The sequence below is a fragment of the Verticillium nonalfalfae genome (genome assembly GCF_003724135.2).
Source record: "Verticillium nonalfalfae strain VnAa140/NRRL 66861 chromosome Unknown scaffold_215, whole genome shotgun sequence".
In the NCBI taxonomy this organism is placed as follows: Eukaryota; Fungi; Ascomycota; class Sordariomycetes; order Glomerellales; family Plectosphaerellaceae; genus Verticillium; species Verticillium nonalfalfae.
This window is the reverse complement of record NW_021167440.1, coordinates 1-13936: the sequence shown is the minus strand read 5'-3', so window position 1 is coordinate 13936 and position 13936 is coordinate 1. Positions and strand designations below refer to the sequence as shown.

Genomic DNA, 13936 nt, shown 5'->3' with positions numbered 1-13936 from the left:
GAGATCCAATCTCCCGCGGCAACGCCCGCGCCGGAGCCTTTCCTGCCCATTTTTAGGGGCGATGGCGCTCATCGCAAAGAGATGAGGCACTCAGTAGTGCCAGAGACCGTCCCCGCCGTCCGAGCCTTCCTCATCTCCCTCCTTGTTGTTCATCTTCTAATCGAACATGTCGGCTCCTGTCGGCCTGCTCTCGCTTCGCCTCCTCTCCTGCCTCCTCCTTCGGCGATTGTCGGCCGCCGAAGCTGTTGGCTTGTCGCCGGGGCCCCCAGGTGATGGGCTCATGGCGCTCCACGTGCCGTGGCTTTCTGGGCTACCAATGCTAGAGGCCTCCGGCGGCGCCAGAGATGCGCTTCCTGCCGGCTGGCCGGAGTAGTATGCCGAGTCCTTGGGCTTGCGCCCCTTGGCAAACGCGGGGTTCGGTGGTGATAGCGGCGGCAAGGGCGTCGCGTCGGTGACAGCGCTTTCTGCTGCAAGCTCGACTCGACGCTGGCTGGAGTCACGTCTATATCGTTGCCGGCTGGGTGACCCGGTGCCGATGCTGCTGACAGAATTGTCGCGCCTCCTCCGCTGGTCCCTCCTTGAAGCCGCTGCTTCGTCATCTGTGAGTCTGCGGAGCGTCACGTTCCTGTCCTTGTCGTCGTGCATCTTGACCTTGACGCTGACAGGCCCGCTGGGGGTATAGGCCCTATGCCTCGCCTCCTCTTCCGCCGCGAGTGCGCCGGCTGAAGCTGCTGCCGCTGCCGCTGCGCGTTCTCCCTCTACGCGTCTCCGCTCCGACGGTCGCCGGTGTGGTCGTCCGCCAGGAGAAAAGTAGGACTCACTTCCCGACTCATGATGAAGGACCCCCTGTGGGTCGGCGGGCATAGCTGGCATGACGGCCGGCTCGACCACGTCTGTTCTGACCTGCGAGTTGGCGCGGGAACGAGACGCGGGATACGGAGCTGGTATAGGAGGTGCCCCAGCTGGTAGAGGTGGCATGGGCGGGCCACTGTGTCCCGAGTCCGCAGGTCGAGGCTCGAACTGTGAGGAATCCTCCGTCAACCCAGTGACCGACGTGCCAACGGCTGAATATGGGGCCTGACGTCCGGATGGCCGTCGAGAATGTCTTCTGGTTCGTGATGGTGAGGAGTAGCCGTCGCCCGTATACCTGGAAACCATGGTCTCCTCTTCATCTCGGTACCTGTAGTCGTCCTGCCGCTTGTTCTTGCGGTCTGCCAACTTCTTTGCGAACCATCCGAGTCCCAAGCCTGCCAGTATACCTTTCCCTTTACCTCCAGCTCCAGCCGCACGGTCCCCATCACGCCTCCTCGAGGGGCTGACGTAGGACGAATAGTCAGAATCCTCAATCTCATAGCCTGAGCGGGTTCTGGCGTGCGTAGGACGAGTGGTAATGGGTCTGCTGTTTTGGGGGCGCTCCTCGGCTGCGCTCAGGGCCTGCGCAAGATGCGGGTTGCCGGGAGGTGGCAGCAAGGATGCAGTACCGGCATCGTGTCGAGTAGTTTCCGTATAGTCGCTGTATTCACTGATAGCCGGGGCTGTGCCTCGGCCGACTCTATCTCGACGAGGCGTCTCGGTCGACACGGCGGAATACTCGTCGTTGTAGTGTTTCTTCTCCCGGCGGTTCATCATGCCAGACACGAGCTTGCCCGCTCCGAGTGCCGCGCCAACACCAAGCATGGCTTTCATGAATCCACCTCCCTTTTTGTTATCCTCTCTGCGGGAATCGAATTCAGTGTACTTGTCGTCGTCAATGTAGCTCGCTGACGGCCTCCGAGCGCCTGCATAGGATGTCGACGGTCGTCCGCCGCCGACATAGCTGGTGGAAGCTCTGCGCGAAGCAATGACCTCGGGGCCTCTGTTTCGGCTGCGGCTTCGGGATCGTGACCCACTGCGACTCGTGGCGTTATCCTTCTTGTTGTTTCGTCGACGCGTAAAAGCCCATAGCGCTCCGCCAGCCGCGAGCGGTCCAAGCCATCGGGACATGCCCCCACGACGTTCTGTTTTCTCCGTAACCTCTGTGCGGTATTCCGAGTCAGGGCCGTACGTCAGTTCGGAGCGACCTCCTCTGGTGTAAGCATCTCGGTCCTTGAATTCTCCCCTGCGGTAGTCGAAGATGAAGTAGAGCAAGAAGAGAAAGGCCATCCACAACGAGTACAAAATGAACAGGTACTTGGGCGATCCGTACAGCGTGAGACCGAGAGGAACCTGAATGATGCCGAGAAGGGCAATCAGCCGCCCGCTCCACTGGTGGAACATGACCCGGATGGATCTCCCCTGTACGTGGCGGACGAGTCGCCCTCCAATGGCCTGGAGCAGAAACATGACGTAGATAGCTAGACCGATGGCGTGGTGAGGATTCGTCCAGCTCCTGTTTGGACCGACCGCGAACCAGCCGAGGACGAAGACGACGGTGAGCAGCAGGATGTTGAAGATACCAAGCATGGCGTGGTATTTGATGGCGAAACCAGGCCGTCTGGTGTAGAAGCGGGCGAAGAAGACTGCTGCTGGAACGAAGAGAAGGAAAACGAGGGCGCCAATCACGGCATGTGCCATGATCAGGCTGTGGTATTCGGCCACGGTGGAGAAGCGGTTGGCCATGCCTGTGGCAAACGCGGGTCAGCATGGGTGCAAGGTCGTGAGGCATGATGGAGGGTGGAGGGCAGAGGTCGGCCTACCGTTGTATCGCATCGTCTCGAAATTCAAGCCTTGCAAGTTTGGCAGCAGAAAGGTGTTCTTCTCAAAGTCCCAGGTGCCATCGCCGACAGTCATTGTGTTCGAGTCGTACTGCGCGCCGCCCGGGGCCGAGTATCTGTCTGCCGGCGCCATAACGGCGACGACAAGGAGGGGTCGTGGTCAATAGGATTGTTGGAGGTTGGAATGTTGGAGGGTCGGTGTCTTGGCCTTGGTAGACTTTTCGCCAGAATAGGAAGGGAATTATCGGCCGAGGTGGTGGAGGACGATGGGAGGAGACCGGTCGACTGGTATGTTCAAGGTGGGGGAACCAGTGTTAATGGCGGTAATGTTATTTCGAAGAACTTTGCCCACAAGGTGTTCCTGTGGACTCCGTAAAGCCTTCGACAGTGCCAATGCCGAGATGTCCAGAAGCTGGATGTGACGGTATGTCTGGCCTAGGTAAACTGAGGTGTCCTCGAGTGGTTGTGCAGTTGACCGTTGTCCTGGGACGAAGGGGGGTTGCCTCACAGCTTTGGTTGCGCGGGGTGACGGGGCAACGGGCGGGACCGTCGCCAGCAGTACGAACAGTGACAGCGCATTGTACAGGGGGGTTTCCCTCTTGGTGACCTGGCGAACGTCACTGGTGATTGGTGGGAGCTCTTATCTCACTTATCAACAAACAGGACCTCTTTGTTAGTCAGCCTTTTCAGTTCTACTGTCAAGCTGGCCAGCCTGGGACACTCGCCTCGTCTAAGTCTTGTCTGGGCTTCGAACCATCCGCCCCACTGACGACAGCGGCCAGGTCCCTGTCCAGCCACCAAAACCGAGGCAGATGAAGGAACATCATCAGCAACCTTCCTCACCTTCGTACGCTTAGGAGAGCTTGAAAGAAAGGAAAGAAAAAAAACCTAGTGACTGGTATGACCAGGTCCGAAATCAACAAACTCGCTCTCCTCGTGCAGCAAACTACACCCAACATCGCTTGCCATTGAACAGCTGCCATGACGTCGCGATCGAGCCTTCCGTCCCTCCTCCTCCTCCCCGCACCCCCGGCGCCAGCATCAGTGCAGTCACTGAGTGCTGCTTACCGTCCCTCGCTTCGTGCCGCGATTCTTCGAGCAAGATCTCCGACCGCAGCAGCATTTCTCGTGGTTGCACTGGTTGCACCTATCTTGACCGGTTCTTCAAGGAGGTCCAAGGTGCTCGATTGGAAAGCGTCCCAGTCGCTCCTCGCTGGTCTCTATGGGCTGGTCGCCGTCATTTGTGCCGAGGAAGATGTCGCTAGCGATATTGGTGCGGGCAAAGGCGCAGTCGACATTCGCATCGTCCTGGTTGACAGCGACGACGCAAACCGTGGCTCGGCTTCCCCTTTGTCTCTAGAAAGCAACAACACCGTCGTTGTCGACCTGCACACCTTCGCCAACGCATATCACCCATGGAATCTCATCATGCATGTCGATGGGGAGGCGGGGCACAGTCTTCGTGCCTCGTTCCTCGAGCACGCGCAGGGCAAACAAGTGATACGCCAAGACCAGTTCTTCACCGCCGAAGGAGGCATCAGCATCAAGCTTGGTCATGACGCCCTGGATGCTCAAAAGAATGCCCACGCGCATCAAGGCTACCAAACTGTGTGTCTTGGTGGCACTTTTGACCACCTACACCCAGGCCACAAACTGTTACTCACGGCCGCGCTTCTCCTGTTTAAAGTCCCAGAGGAAGGCTCTGGAGCAGCCTGCAAGCTTATCGTTGGCGTCACAGGTGATGCTCTGCTGCGGAACAAGAAGTTTGCGCAATACGTCCAGCCGTGGTCACAAAGAGCAGCAGCCGTCGTCGATTTCGTCGCATCTGTCGTGCGTTTACGCGACTCGGGATGGACTGGCAAGCCATTCCCAGGGCAGCAGGCAGAGAATGAATCTTCTATCAGCGTAGAAGCATTCTTCCGTGAGAGGACGATCCATCTCCACTGCGTCGAAATCCAGGACGCCTTTGGTCCCACTATTACAGACGAGCATGTCGATGCTCTGGTCGTATCCGGCGAGACGCGATCGGGAGGGCAGGCTGTCAATGACAAGCGAACAGAAATGGGATGGAAGGCGCTGGACGTGTACGAGGTTGACGTTCTAGGCTCGGCAGCCTTGGAGGACGCAGCCAAGAGGTCTGATGGCCCAGCCGACTACTCTTCCAAAATAAGCAGTTCAACCATCCGACAACAGAAAGCGGAGGCAGCGGCTAGTACAGCACGCAACGTTTGACAATGTAGCCATGGCGGTTTTTGCCGCTTTCTACGAACAAGCAAAATGTCCTTGGTTCACACGGACCCGGTGCAATCTCGCCATGAAGGGAAACCAATCGTCCTCGTTGTCTATTTTTAGCCCCTGCCCCTGGAAGACAAACCGCGAGACAGTCCTGAACAAGATGTTCTCGACAAGGGTTTTTTTCTTTGGTTGTTGCTCTTTCGGAAGGCTGTCCAGCCAGCCTGCCCCTCCGCATTTTCTTGACAGATCCTGGACGGCGACAGAAACATCTTTGCGCAACTTAACCTCGCCTGTTCTGAGCGGCGTGCTACGTCAAGTCGAGTCCAGGCATGCAATCGCTGGTGCCATGTTTGCAGGGTCCAGCTGTAGAAGGCCACGAACAAAGTTTATCCTCCCCACGAGCCGAGTGGTAGCCGTTAGGATCTGCAGATGCATCAGCTTCGAAAATCGTCAAAAGTTCCTCTACGGCGATAGTATTGCCATCCTTTTTCGGCCAGACTTGGCACATCCATGACGTCCAACCAGGCTCTGTGCTTGGGGGCCAAGGGGCTGTGCAAGTATGCGTTCTTAAATATGTACGTCACCCATGCCTGAAGAGGTAGTGAGCAGCCTCCCCAAATAACCTTCGCAATCCTTCGACCGTGTCTTCAGCCGTAACACACTGCAACAGAACCCCTGCTAGCCATCCATTCGTGCATTCAGCTCACAGATTCCGACGTAGTCGGCGGCATCCTTCAATCGCAATGCAACGTGAACCTGCAGTATGTGGCGATATTCCGTCCGCCTGCCTACCAAGGCCAAATGGGCCAAATGTTATAAGCACCGCCATCTACACCACGATTCCAGCTTTGTGTCCCTTTCCATATTGGCGATTGAATTGAATCTCGTTCACCGCCACCACCTCGTGTCATCATGGTTCGACTATCAAGCCTCGCCGCGGCCGTCTCGTGGCTGCAACTCAGCTCAGCCTGGTTGCCAAGTGAAAGGCCAGAGGGCACTCTAAACAAGAAGTGGTTACCCGGATCAGGGAAAATCAGGGGCGTCAATCTTGGCAGCCTGTTCGTCTTTGAGCCATGGATTGCCAACAGTGCTTGGACTGGACTAGGCTGTGAAGATTCGCCGGATAGGGGGTCCGAGTTCGACTGTGTGTCGAAGCTTGGCCAGGAGCAAGCGGATGCCGCTTTCCAAGGTCACTGGGGATCGTTCATCACTGAGTCGGATCTCGACGAAATGAAGAGATATGGCATCAACACCATTCGCATCCCTCTCGGCTACTGGCTCGACCGGTCACTGGTCGACAGCTCGGAGAACTTCCCCCAGGTATGGCATTGTACCTCCCTTCACTCGGATTCGACCTAACTCATACTTGACAGGGCGCTGAGGAGTATCTGGTCAGAATATGCGGCTGGGCTACTGCGCGCGGCCTATACATCATCTTGGAGTATGTCAAGCCCCGTCGTGGACGAGAATTGAGCTAAGAATAGTAGTCACCACGGCGCACCCGGAGCACAGGTGGCCAAGAATGCCTTCACTGGGCAGGTGGGTGTTTCAAGGCCTCCATGAAAGATGCAACATCATTGACATGATTGCAGCTTGCTCCAAGCCCAGGCTTTTACAACGAGTACAACTACGGTCGAGGTGTCAAGTTCCTCCAGTATCTCACCAAGTTGGCGCACGAGAGGCCAGAGATGGAGAACGTTGGTATGATTGAGGTCCTCAACGAGCCCGTCCATTGGGATCAGTCCGTAGAGTCCCTCCGAAGCACTTTCTATCGAGATGCGTACAATGTGAGTCGCGGCTTGTCTCAACGCAGTCCCCCTTCTGGGCAACAATCACTGCTTCACCAGCGAATCTGTCTTGCGGCGGTCAAAGCACAATAGCTAACATTCAATGCTACAGGCCATCCGCCAGGTTGAGAGAGACCTTAACGTCAGCCCCGACGACCAGTTCCACATTCAAATGATGGGCTCCGGCTGGGGGGCCGGTAACCCGGTTGAGTTCCTCAGCGACACGCAGCTCACGGCGTTTGACGATCATCGTTATCTGAAGTGGGCCAACCGTGACGAGGTTCCCCTCTCGCACGAGAGTTTCATCTCCACGTCTTGCAGTGACAATCTCAGCCGCGACAGCGCAGGTCCCACCATCATCGGCGAGTGGAGCCTCAGCGTCCCAGACGACGTCCAGTGGAGCGACGGGTGGCATCCCGAGTCGCAGAAGGACTTCTACCGCAAGTGGTTTGCGGCGCAGATTCACTCGTACGAGACACGAGCTGAGGGCTGGGTCTTCTGGACGTGGAAGACGCAACTAGGTGATTATCGCTGGGGATACAAGGGTAGGTTCTTCGCAATCTCTCTCCTTCCAGACAAGATGGCTGACGATGAAACGTAGACGCTGTGGCAGCTGGTGTCATTCCGGAGAATATTGACGAGGCCCTGAACTCGGGCGTGTGTGGATGAGCGTCGGATGCCTTGAGCACTGCCGCTGATTCGTTAGTTTGAGCCGACGCGAACGCCTGGGTACGAAATACGGGTTTGGCATATTGGAGGTGCGGCGTCTGATGGCATTGGTCGTGTCAGCGCCGCCCGCAGCCTGACCGTCCATCATGACTGCCAATATGCTGTTGACAGGACAGTCGGATGATATGAAGTTCTGTACATGTGGGATTGATCAAATAGCCTTGTCGTTTTGCCTGAGATATATATATGTACATCGCTCTCCAGTCTTGCGCCCCCCCGTCTTAGATCATTTCACACGACTCGAGCGCACAGCCCTAGGCACGCCGACCACCATGGCCTCTTCCAAGAATAATTCATCTTCAGTAACAGCGTCCTACGCGACACTGTCTTTCCACAAGAATGATCACGTCTGCTTCACCAATTTTGCCGAACCTCTCGCCCGCGGAGCGGAAGCTATTCTAGCGGCCTCCTGGCCGCCCGGCATCAAAAAGGAAACCAGCTCCGCAGGCCTCCTGACATATCAGGTCAAAGGCCGCCCCTGGGACCCCAGCGACGACGCGTCCGCCATCGCGGCGTGCCGCCTCGTCCGGGACCTCCTCGCCTACCTCCATCGGCACGGCTGGACGCTCGTCACGGGGCTCGGGCACAGCGTGCGCATGTGGACGAAAGACTCGCTCGTGTTCCGCCGCGGCGCCGCGTCCACCTCGGCGCGCCAGCGCTTCTGGCTCGCCGTGTCGTTTGCCAAGTCGGACAAGCTGCGGCTGGACTGCGCCGAGCGGACGGTGCAGGAGAGGACGGTGGACGCCGTCCGGGAGGTGATGACGCGGATGGGCTATGTCGCCGGCGGGACGTGGAACTGCGACGCGTACGAGTTTCGGCTGAAGGACAAACCGTGGAATGCCAACATGGATGGGGGGCTGAGGCCGAGGATGCTGGTGCTCGGGGTGCTCGAGGCGCTGGAGGGGGTGGGCTGGCAGTCCTACGGCGCGGTCGCGCAGCGGACGAAGGTGGAAAACACGCAGAAGGCGGATATCTGGTACTTTAGCAAGGAGGTCGGCGTTCCAGCCCGTGAGGCTGCCTGGGGTTCGAGGAATCCCTATGCCAGAGGTGATGTGGGGGGCTAGGCAGGCTCCTGGGTGCCTCAAGTGGTTGGTGTTCCTTCAAGCACCTCGTACCGGCAAGCCTCGAGTTGAGTCTCTGTCTCTGCCAACCAGCCATCAGTCGTAAATATTGAATCAAGATACGCTCTTTGCTTAATTTCCTTACCTGCAGCATTTTGCAGCACCTGCGTTGACCGAAGTAACCTCGAGAGACCGAGAGCAGTATTGATTTATGACGACGCGGGGAAAGCCAATGATCTCTAGTTTTGGAAAATAAAACCCTTCACTACGCAATTATCATGTCCCGGAAAATATCGTGAGACAGCTGGTCGTGTGGGTGGAAGCAGATAATATTATACTTGTTGAACTGTCAGTTCACATGTATAAACAGAGGGACCCAGACATGCATCATGACCAGTTGCCAAAGTCCCTACGAGCTATACAGAAAGATAAATTACAACAAAACAGCACAGTCATGAGACAGCCAGATGCGAATGACCAAGTAGACCTCATCCATGGCAGTTTACAAAGTCATGCTGCATCCGCCAGATGCCGACGTCTTTCCACTCACCGAGGCTGCCGAAGTCTCTGTGGCGCACCTAGCCACATAGCGCATAGCCGCATGGCATTGCTGATGCTGGATACGTGCCTCCTGCGCCACAACCACAGGCGGAGGGGTGGGGCCCCAGGCAGCGCTAACTTCCAAGCTCCAGGTGCGTGTTCCAACCAGCCACGAGTCGCAACCAGCCCAACCCAAACCCCAATCTCCTCCAGCCAGACGTCAAGCTGGTCAACTCTCGAGGGCCTCGTCATCACACAGCTCCTCCCAGCCTGGCAGTACCGACTGCTTCCCCCGCAGAGCGCCTTTGCCATTCATCAACGGCCTCACCGGATCGCCGAATTCCCCCTCTACATCGGCGCAACAGCGCCTCCTCCCATCAGACTCGACGTCGTCGCTCGTCACCTTCCCCCGTGTCTCAGGAGGTCGACCCCCCCCCCTTTGCACGCGCCATGTATTCCAACTCAAACTCGTTTCTCGGCGGCGGCGGCAGCCAGCGCCCCGGCGCGCAGCAATATGGAGGCTCGTTCAACAGCTTGGGAAGCCAGCAAGGACAGCAGGGCAACCCGAGCCCCTTCGCTCCGCAGCCGACGGGCTTCGGCCAGGCTCCTCTGCAGCAGCAATACACCGGTTTCCCGGGCGGTCTGCAACAGCAACAGCAACCTCAGTCTCAGCAGCTGCAGCCCCAGTACACTGGTTTCCAGCCTCAGCAGCAGCAGAGCTTCCAGACCGGCGTGCCGCCCATGCCCTCGATGCCGTCCCAGTTCCAGCAGCAGTTCCAGCAGCAGCAGCAGCAACAGCAGCAACAGCAGCAACCGCAACAACCGCAACAGCAACCCCAGCAGACTGGATTCTCCCTGACCCCGCAGCAGACCTCGGCGCCCGCTCAAGCCATGAAGCCGCAACCCACGGGCTTCAGTCAGATGGCCGCTTCGTTCCAGACGGGCGGTGGCTCCAAGCCTCAAGCGCCTGCGCAGCCCAAGAAGAAGGCCAACAAGGTGCCAAACGTTCGACTGTCCTTCATCACTGCCCAGGACCAGGCCAAGTTCGAGACGCTGTTCACGTCCGCTGTCGGTGACGACTCGACCACCATGTCAGGTGACAAAGCTCGTGATCTGTTGATGCGCTCCCGTCTGGACGGAGACTCGCTGTCGCACATCTGGTACGTTGGCGTGCTCCTGTCATCTGCGAGGTACAGCGATACTGACATGCCCTGTCCAGGACCCTCTCCGACACCACTCGATCGGGACAACTTCACTTTCCAGAGTTCGCGCTTGCCATGTACCTCTGCAACCTCAAGTTGACAGGTCAATCTTTGCCCTCGTCCTTGTCCGAGAACATCAAGAATGAGGTCTCGAGCATGGTGGATATCATCAACTTCAGCATCATTGAAGAGGCGTCTGGCAGCTCGACCGCTGCCGCCAATGCCCCCGACTTCACTGGCAGGCAGAGCAACAACACGCCGCCGACCATTCATCAGCCCCAGCCTCAGCCGTCAAACTCACAGCTGCTCCAGGCCCAGATGACTGGTTTCCCCGGCCAGCAGCAGCCCCAGCAAACCGGCTTTCTCGGACAGCAGCAGCCTCAGCAGATGGGATTCCTCGGCCAACAGGGCCTCCAGGCCCAGCAGACCGGCTTCCCCGGCATGCAGAGCCAAGCCACCGGCTACAACGGCCCACGCCCTCCGATGCCCCCTATGCCCACTGGCTTCGGCGCGGGAGGCCCGGGTGGCATGGCCCCATTGAACGCGCAACCCACCGGCCGCCCCGGCCAGTGGGGCTTGGTGAACGCCCCGGCCACTGGCCTTCCCAACATTGATGCGCTGCAAGCTCAGATGATGCCGCAGCAGGGCCGCGAGCAGCAGAACTTCACCACTGCTGGCCTCCAGGGCAATGCTGTCATTCCCTGGGCCATTACCAAGGAGGAGAAACAGCGTTACGATTCCCTGTTCAAGGCCTGGGATGGCCTCAGCAAGGGCTACATTGCCGGTGCGCAAGCCATTGAGATCTTTGGCCAGAGTGGTCTTGAGAAGCCTGACCTGGAACGCGTCTGGACGCTCTCGGATAACGGCAACAAGGGCCGTCTCGACCTCGACGAATTTGCCGTTGCCATGCATCTGATCTACCGCAAGCTGAATGGCTACCCTCTGCCCAACTCGCTGCCGTCGGAGCTCGTCCCTCCTTCTACGAGGAACTTCAACGCATCCATCGGCACCATCAAGAACATGCTCAGCGAAGAGTCCAACTACCGCAACAAGTCTGGCGCCGCTCTTCTGCCCCAGAAGACGGGCGTCAGTTACATGAAGAGCCACTCTCTGAAGGGTAACAATTTTGGTGGCGCCGGACGCAAGGACGCCACCGTCTTCAAGAACAACGATGACGACGTTGGCTACAAGTCTAGTGCGCGCCGCCGCCTCGGGAACAGCTCCCCTCGACCTGACTCGCCTTCATCTGTTGCGTCGTCGAACGATGATCTCAATTCCGAGCAGCTGAAGAAGAAGATCAGGGAGAAGCAGGTCCTCCTTGACGCCATGGACTTCAACGACGAGAAGAGCCTCGAGGAAGACGACATGCTGGACAGGCGCGACCGACGCGAGGCCGAGGAGTTGTACCGTCGCATCCGCCGCACCCAGGATGACATTGATTCTCACCCTGATGCGGCCCTCGCGACCGGCGATTCCGACGCCGAGCGCCGCTCTCTCAAGCGCCAGCTCCAGAACCTCACAGACAAGATTCCCCAGCTCGCCTCCCAGGTGCGCCAGACCGAGAAGGCCATCCACGATGCGCGCTTGGAGCTGTTCCGCCTCAGGGACGCCAAGGCCCACCCCAGCAGCGCCTCTACGATTGTTGGCACCGGTCCCGGTGGTGTCGTGACCGAGTCTGACAGGCTCAAGGCCAGGGCAAAGGCCATGATGCAGCAACGCACTGCTGCCCTCACAGGCCGCAAGATCGACACTGCCGTCGACGACACGGACGGACCCAAGCGCCTCGAGGAGGAGAGCATCAAAGTACGGACAGAGAAAGAAAACAACGAGCGCATGGTCAAAGACGTGGAAGACTCGGTGCGCGAGTTCTCTCGTGGCATCGAGGACAGCCTGAAGGACGGTGCTACTAGCTCCACCAACGAGCACGAGAAGAGGCGCTGGGAGGACGCTCTAGGCGTTGAGGACGAGGTCAAAGACTTCATCTTCGACCTGCAGCGCTCTAGCCGCTCGGCGCGACTTCGATCTCAGGACAAGCGTAGCGCTCGTAACTCTCCTGGCCCGGAGACCCCGCGAGCCGAACCGCCCGCCGACCGCTATAGCAGCCCTGCCCCTGCTTCGACTTCGCGCACAGCTACTCCTCCCGTCGCCGGTGGCTCGTACTCCTCTTACAAGACTCCGGAGGAGCGAGCTGCGTTCATCAAGCAGCAGGCCGAAGCCCGCATGGCTGAACGCCTCGCTGCCCTGGGTATCAAGGCTCCTTCCAAATCAGGAGAGTCGGCTCGTGCTGCAAAGCTTCGCCAGGCAGAGGAGGAAGATGCCCGTCGGGAGGCTGAACGTCAGGCGCGCATTGCGCAAGAGCAAGGCGGCGCTCCGGCCCCTGCCGAGGAGCCTCAACACGCCAGCGAGACAAAGAAGCCAGCGCCGCCCCCCACCCGTGGTACTGGCAGAAACGAGGCAGCCGAGCGGGAGGCCTCGCAGAAGGCGGAGCAGGAGGCGGCTGCGAAGAAGGCCGAGGAGGAGCGTCTGGCTGCGGAGCACGAGCAGCAGCAGCGTGAGACCCAGGAACTAGAGTGCGTCCCCCCCCCCCCCCATCAACACAGATTTATGACCGGGAGGCTGACCAAGTCACAGGAACGATGCGCAGGAACAGGAGGACGAGCTTTCTCGGGAGCGCAAAGCGGCTGAGGACCGTCTCAAGGCGCTCGAGGAGCAGGTCCGCCAGGGCAAGCTGAAGAAGGAGGAAGAGAAGCGCAGGAAGAAGGCCGCGCTGGCAGAGGCCAAAGAGAAGGAATCTAAGCTCGCCGCCCGTCGGGCAGAGATCGAAGCGGCCCGCCAGCGGGAGCTGGAGCTGCAGCGCCAGCTCGAGGCGATGAACGATGACGACGACTCGTCCTCTGATGATGATGATGGCCCCGAGCACCTCACGCCGCAGGCTTCCACGCCGACACAGGCCGGCAGCCAGATCGGCAGCCAGGAGCTCGAGCGGAGGGCCTCACCGCCTCCTGCTGCGCCTGTGATCTCGCCGCCAGCCATCACCACCACCAGCCCTCCGGCTGATGCTGAGAGCAAGAACCCTTACTTCCGTATGGCTGCGGCACCCTCAGCACCCGCGGCACCCGCAGCCCCTGCACCTCCTGCACCTTCTGCACCTCCTGCTCCCGTTGGCGATGCGTCTACCAACCCGTTCCACCGCATGACGCAAGAGGCCAAGATTGAGCGACCGCCTGCGGCGGCCCCCACAGGACCATTCTCGCGCAAGCGTCAAGAAGAGGACGACTGGGGGTCCGACAAGGACGACGAGGACGACTCGGATGACGAGGACAGGCCCGGTGGCAACAGTGCGGCCGCCCTGGCGTCGATTCTCTTTGGCACCATGGCGCCCCCTCGCCCCCTCTCGGCCGCAGACAACAAGGCCGGGTCGACGGTCGGCAGCCCGGCCAACGCTCGCTCGCCCACGTCGCCCCCCGCGGCGCCGCCCCTGCCTGGTGCGGGCGCACCCAGTGCCCCGCCGCCGCCCCCTCCGCCGATCCCTGCGCCTGGCGGCCCCGTCTCGTCGCCGCCGCCGCCGCCGCCCCTACCCCCCTCTGCCGCGCCAGGAGGTCCTCCCCCGCCTCCTCCCATGCCTCCCGGTGGCGCGCCGCCCCCGCCCCCGCCTCCCCCGCCTGGGGGTGACGCGCCCGCGCCCGCGG

The 13936-nt window shown here is 59.6% G+C and overlaps 3 protein-coding genes across 3 annotated transcripts; 2 read left to right on the top strand and 1 right to left on the bottom strand.

Annotated features, from left to right (window-relative positions):
• Window positions 1-156: 156 nt before the first annotated feature.
• On the bottom strand, window positions 157-2826 carry D7B24_003872 (uncharacterized protein; the record flags this gene model as incomplete). The annotated part of the gene is made up of 2 exons (XM_028638058.1): window positions 157-2600; window positions 2676-2826. The coding sequence occupies 2 exons, from the start codon at window positions 2824-2826 to the stop codon at window positions 157-159; spliced, it is 2595 nt and encodes an 864-aa protein (XP_028490479.1).
• An 848-nt stretch (window positions 2827-3674) lies between these two features.
• On the top strand, window positions 3675-4925 carry D7B24_003871 (uncharacterized protein; the record flags this gene model as incomplete). Its single annotated transcript, XM_028638057.1, has 1 exon — window positions 3675-4925. One exon carries the CDS (start codon window positions 3675-3677, stop codon window positions 4923-4925), a length of 1251 nt encoding a protein of 416 aa, XP_028490478.1.
• Window positions 4926-5840: 915 nt separating this feature from the next.
• On the top strand, window positions 5841-13915 carry PAN1 (actin organization and endocytosis protein; the record flags this gene model as incomplete). Its single annotated transcript, XM_028638056.1, has 13 exons — window positions 5841-6248; window positions 6302-6369; window positions 6416-6467; window positions 6521-6715; window positions 6828-7260; window positions 7317-7372; window positions 7561-7585; window positions 7670-8491; window positions 9007-9074; window positions 9192-9197; window positions 9271-10205; window positions 10265-12817; window positions 12879-13915. Coding segments are annotated over 13 exons (6658 nt in total), but the record flags the coding sequence as incomplete, so codon positions are not given.
• Window positions 13916-13936: the final 21 nt, after the last annotated feature.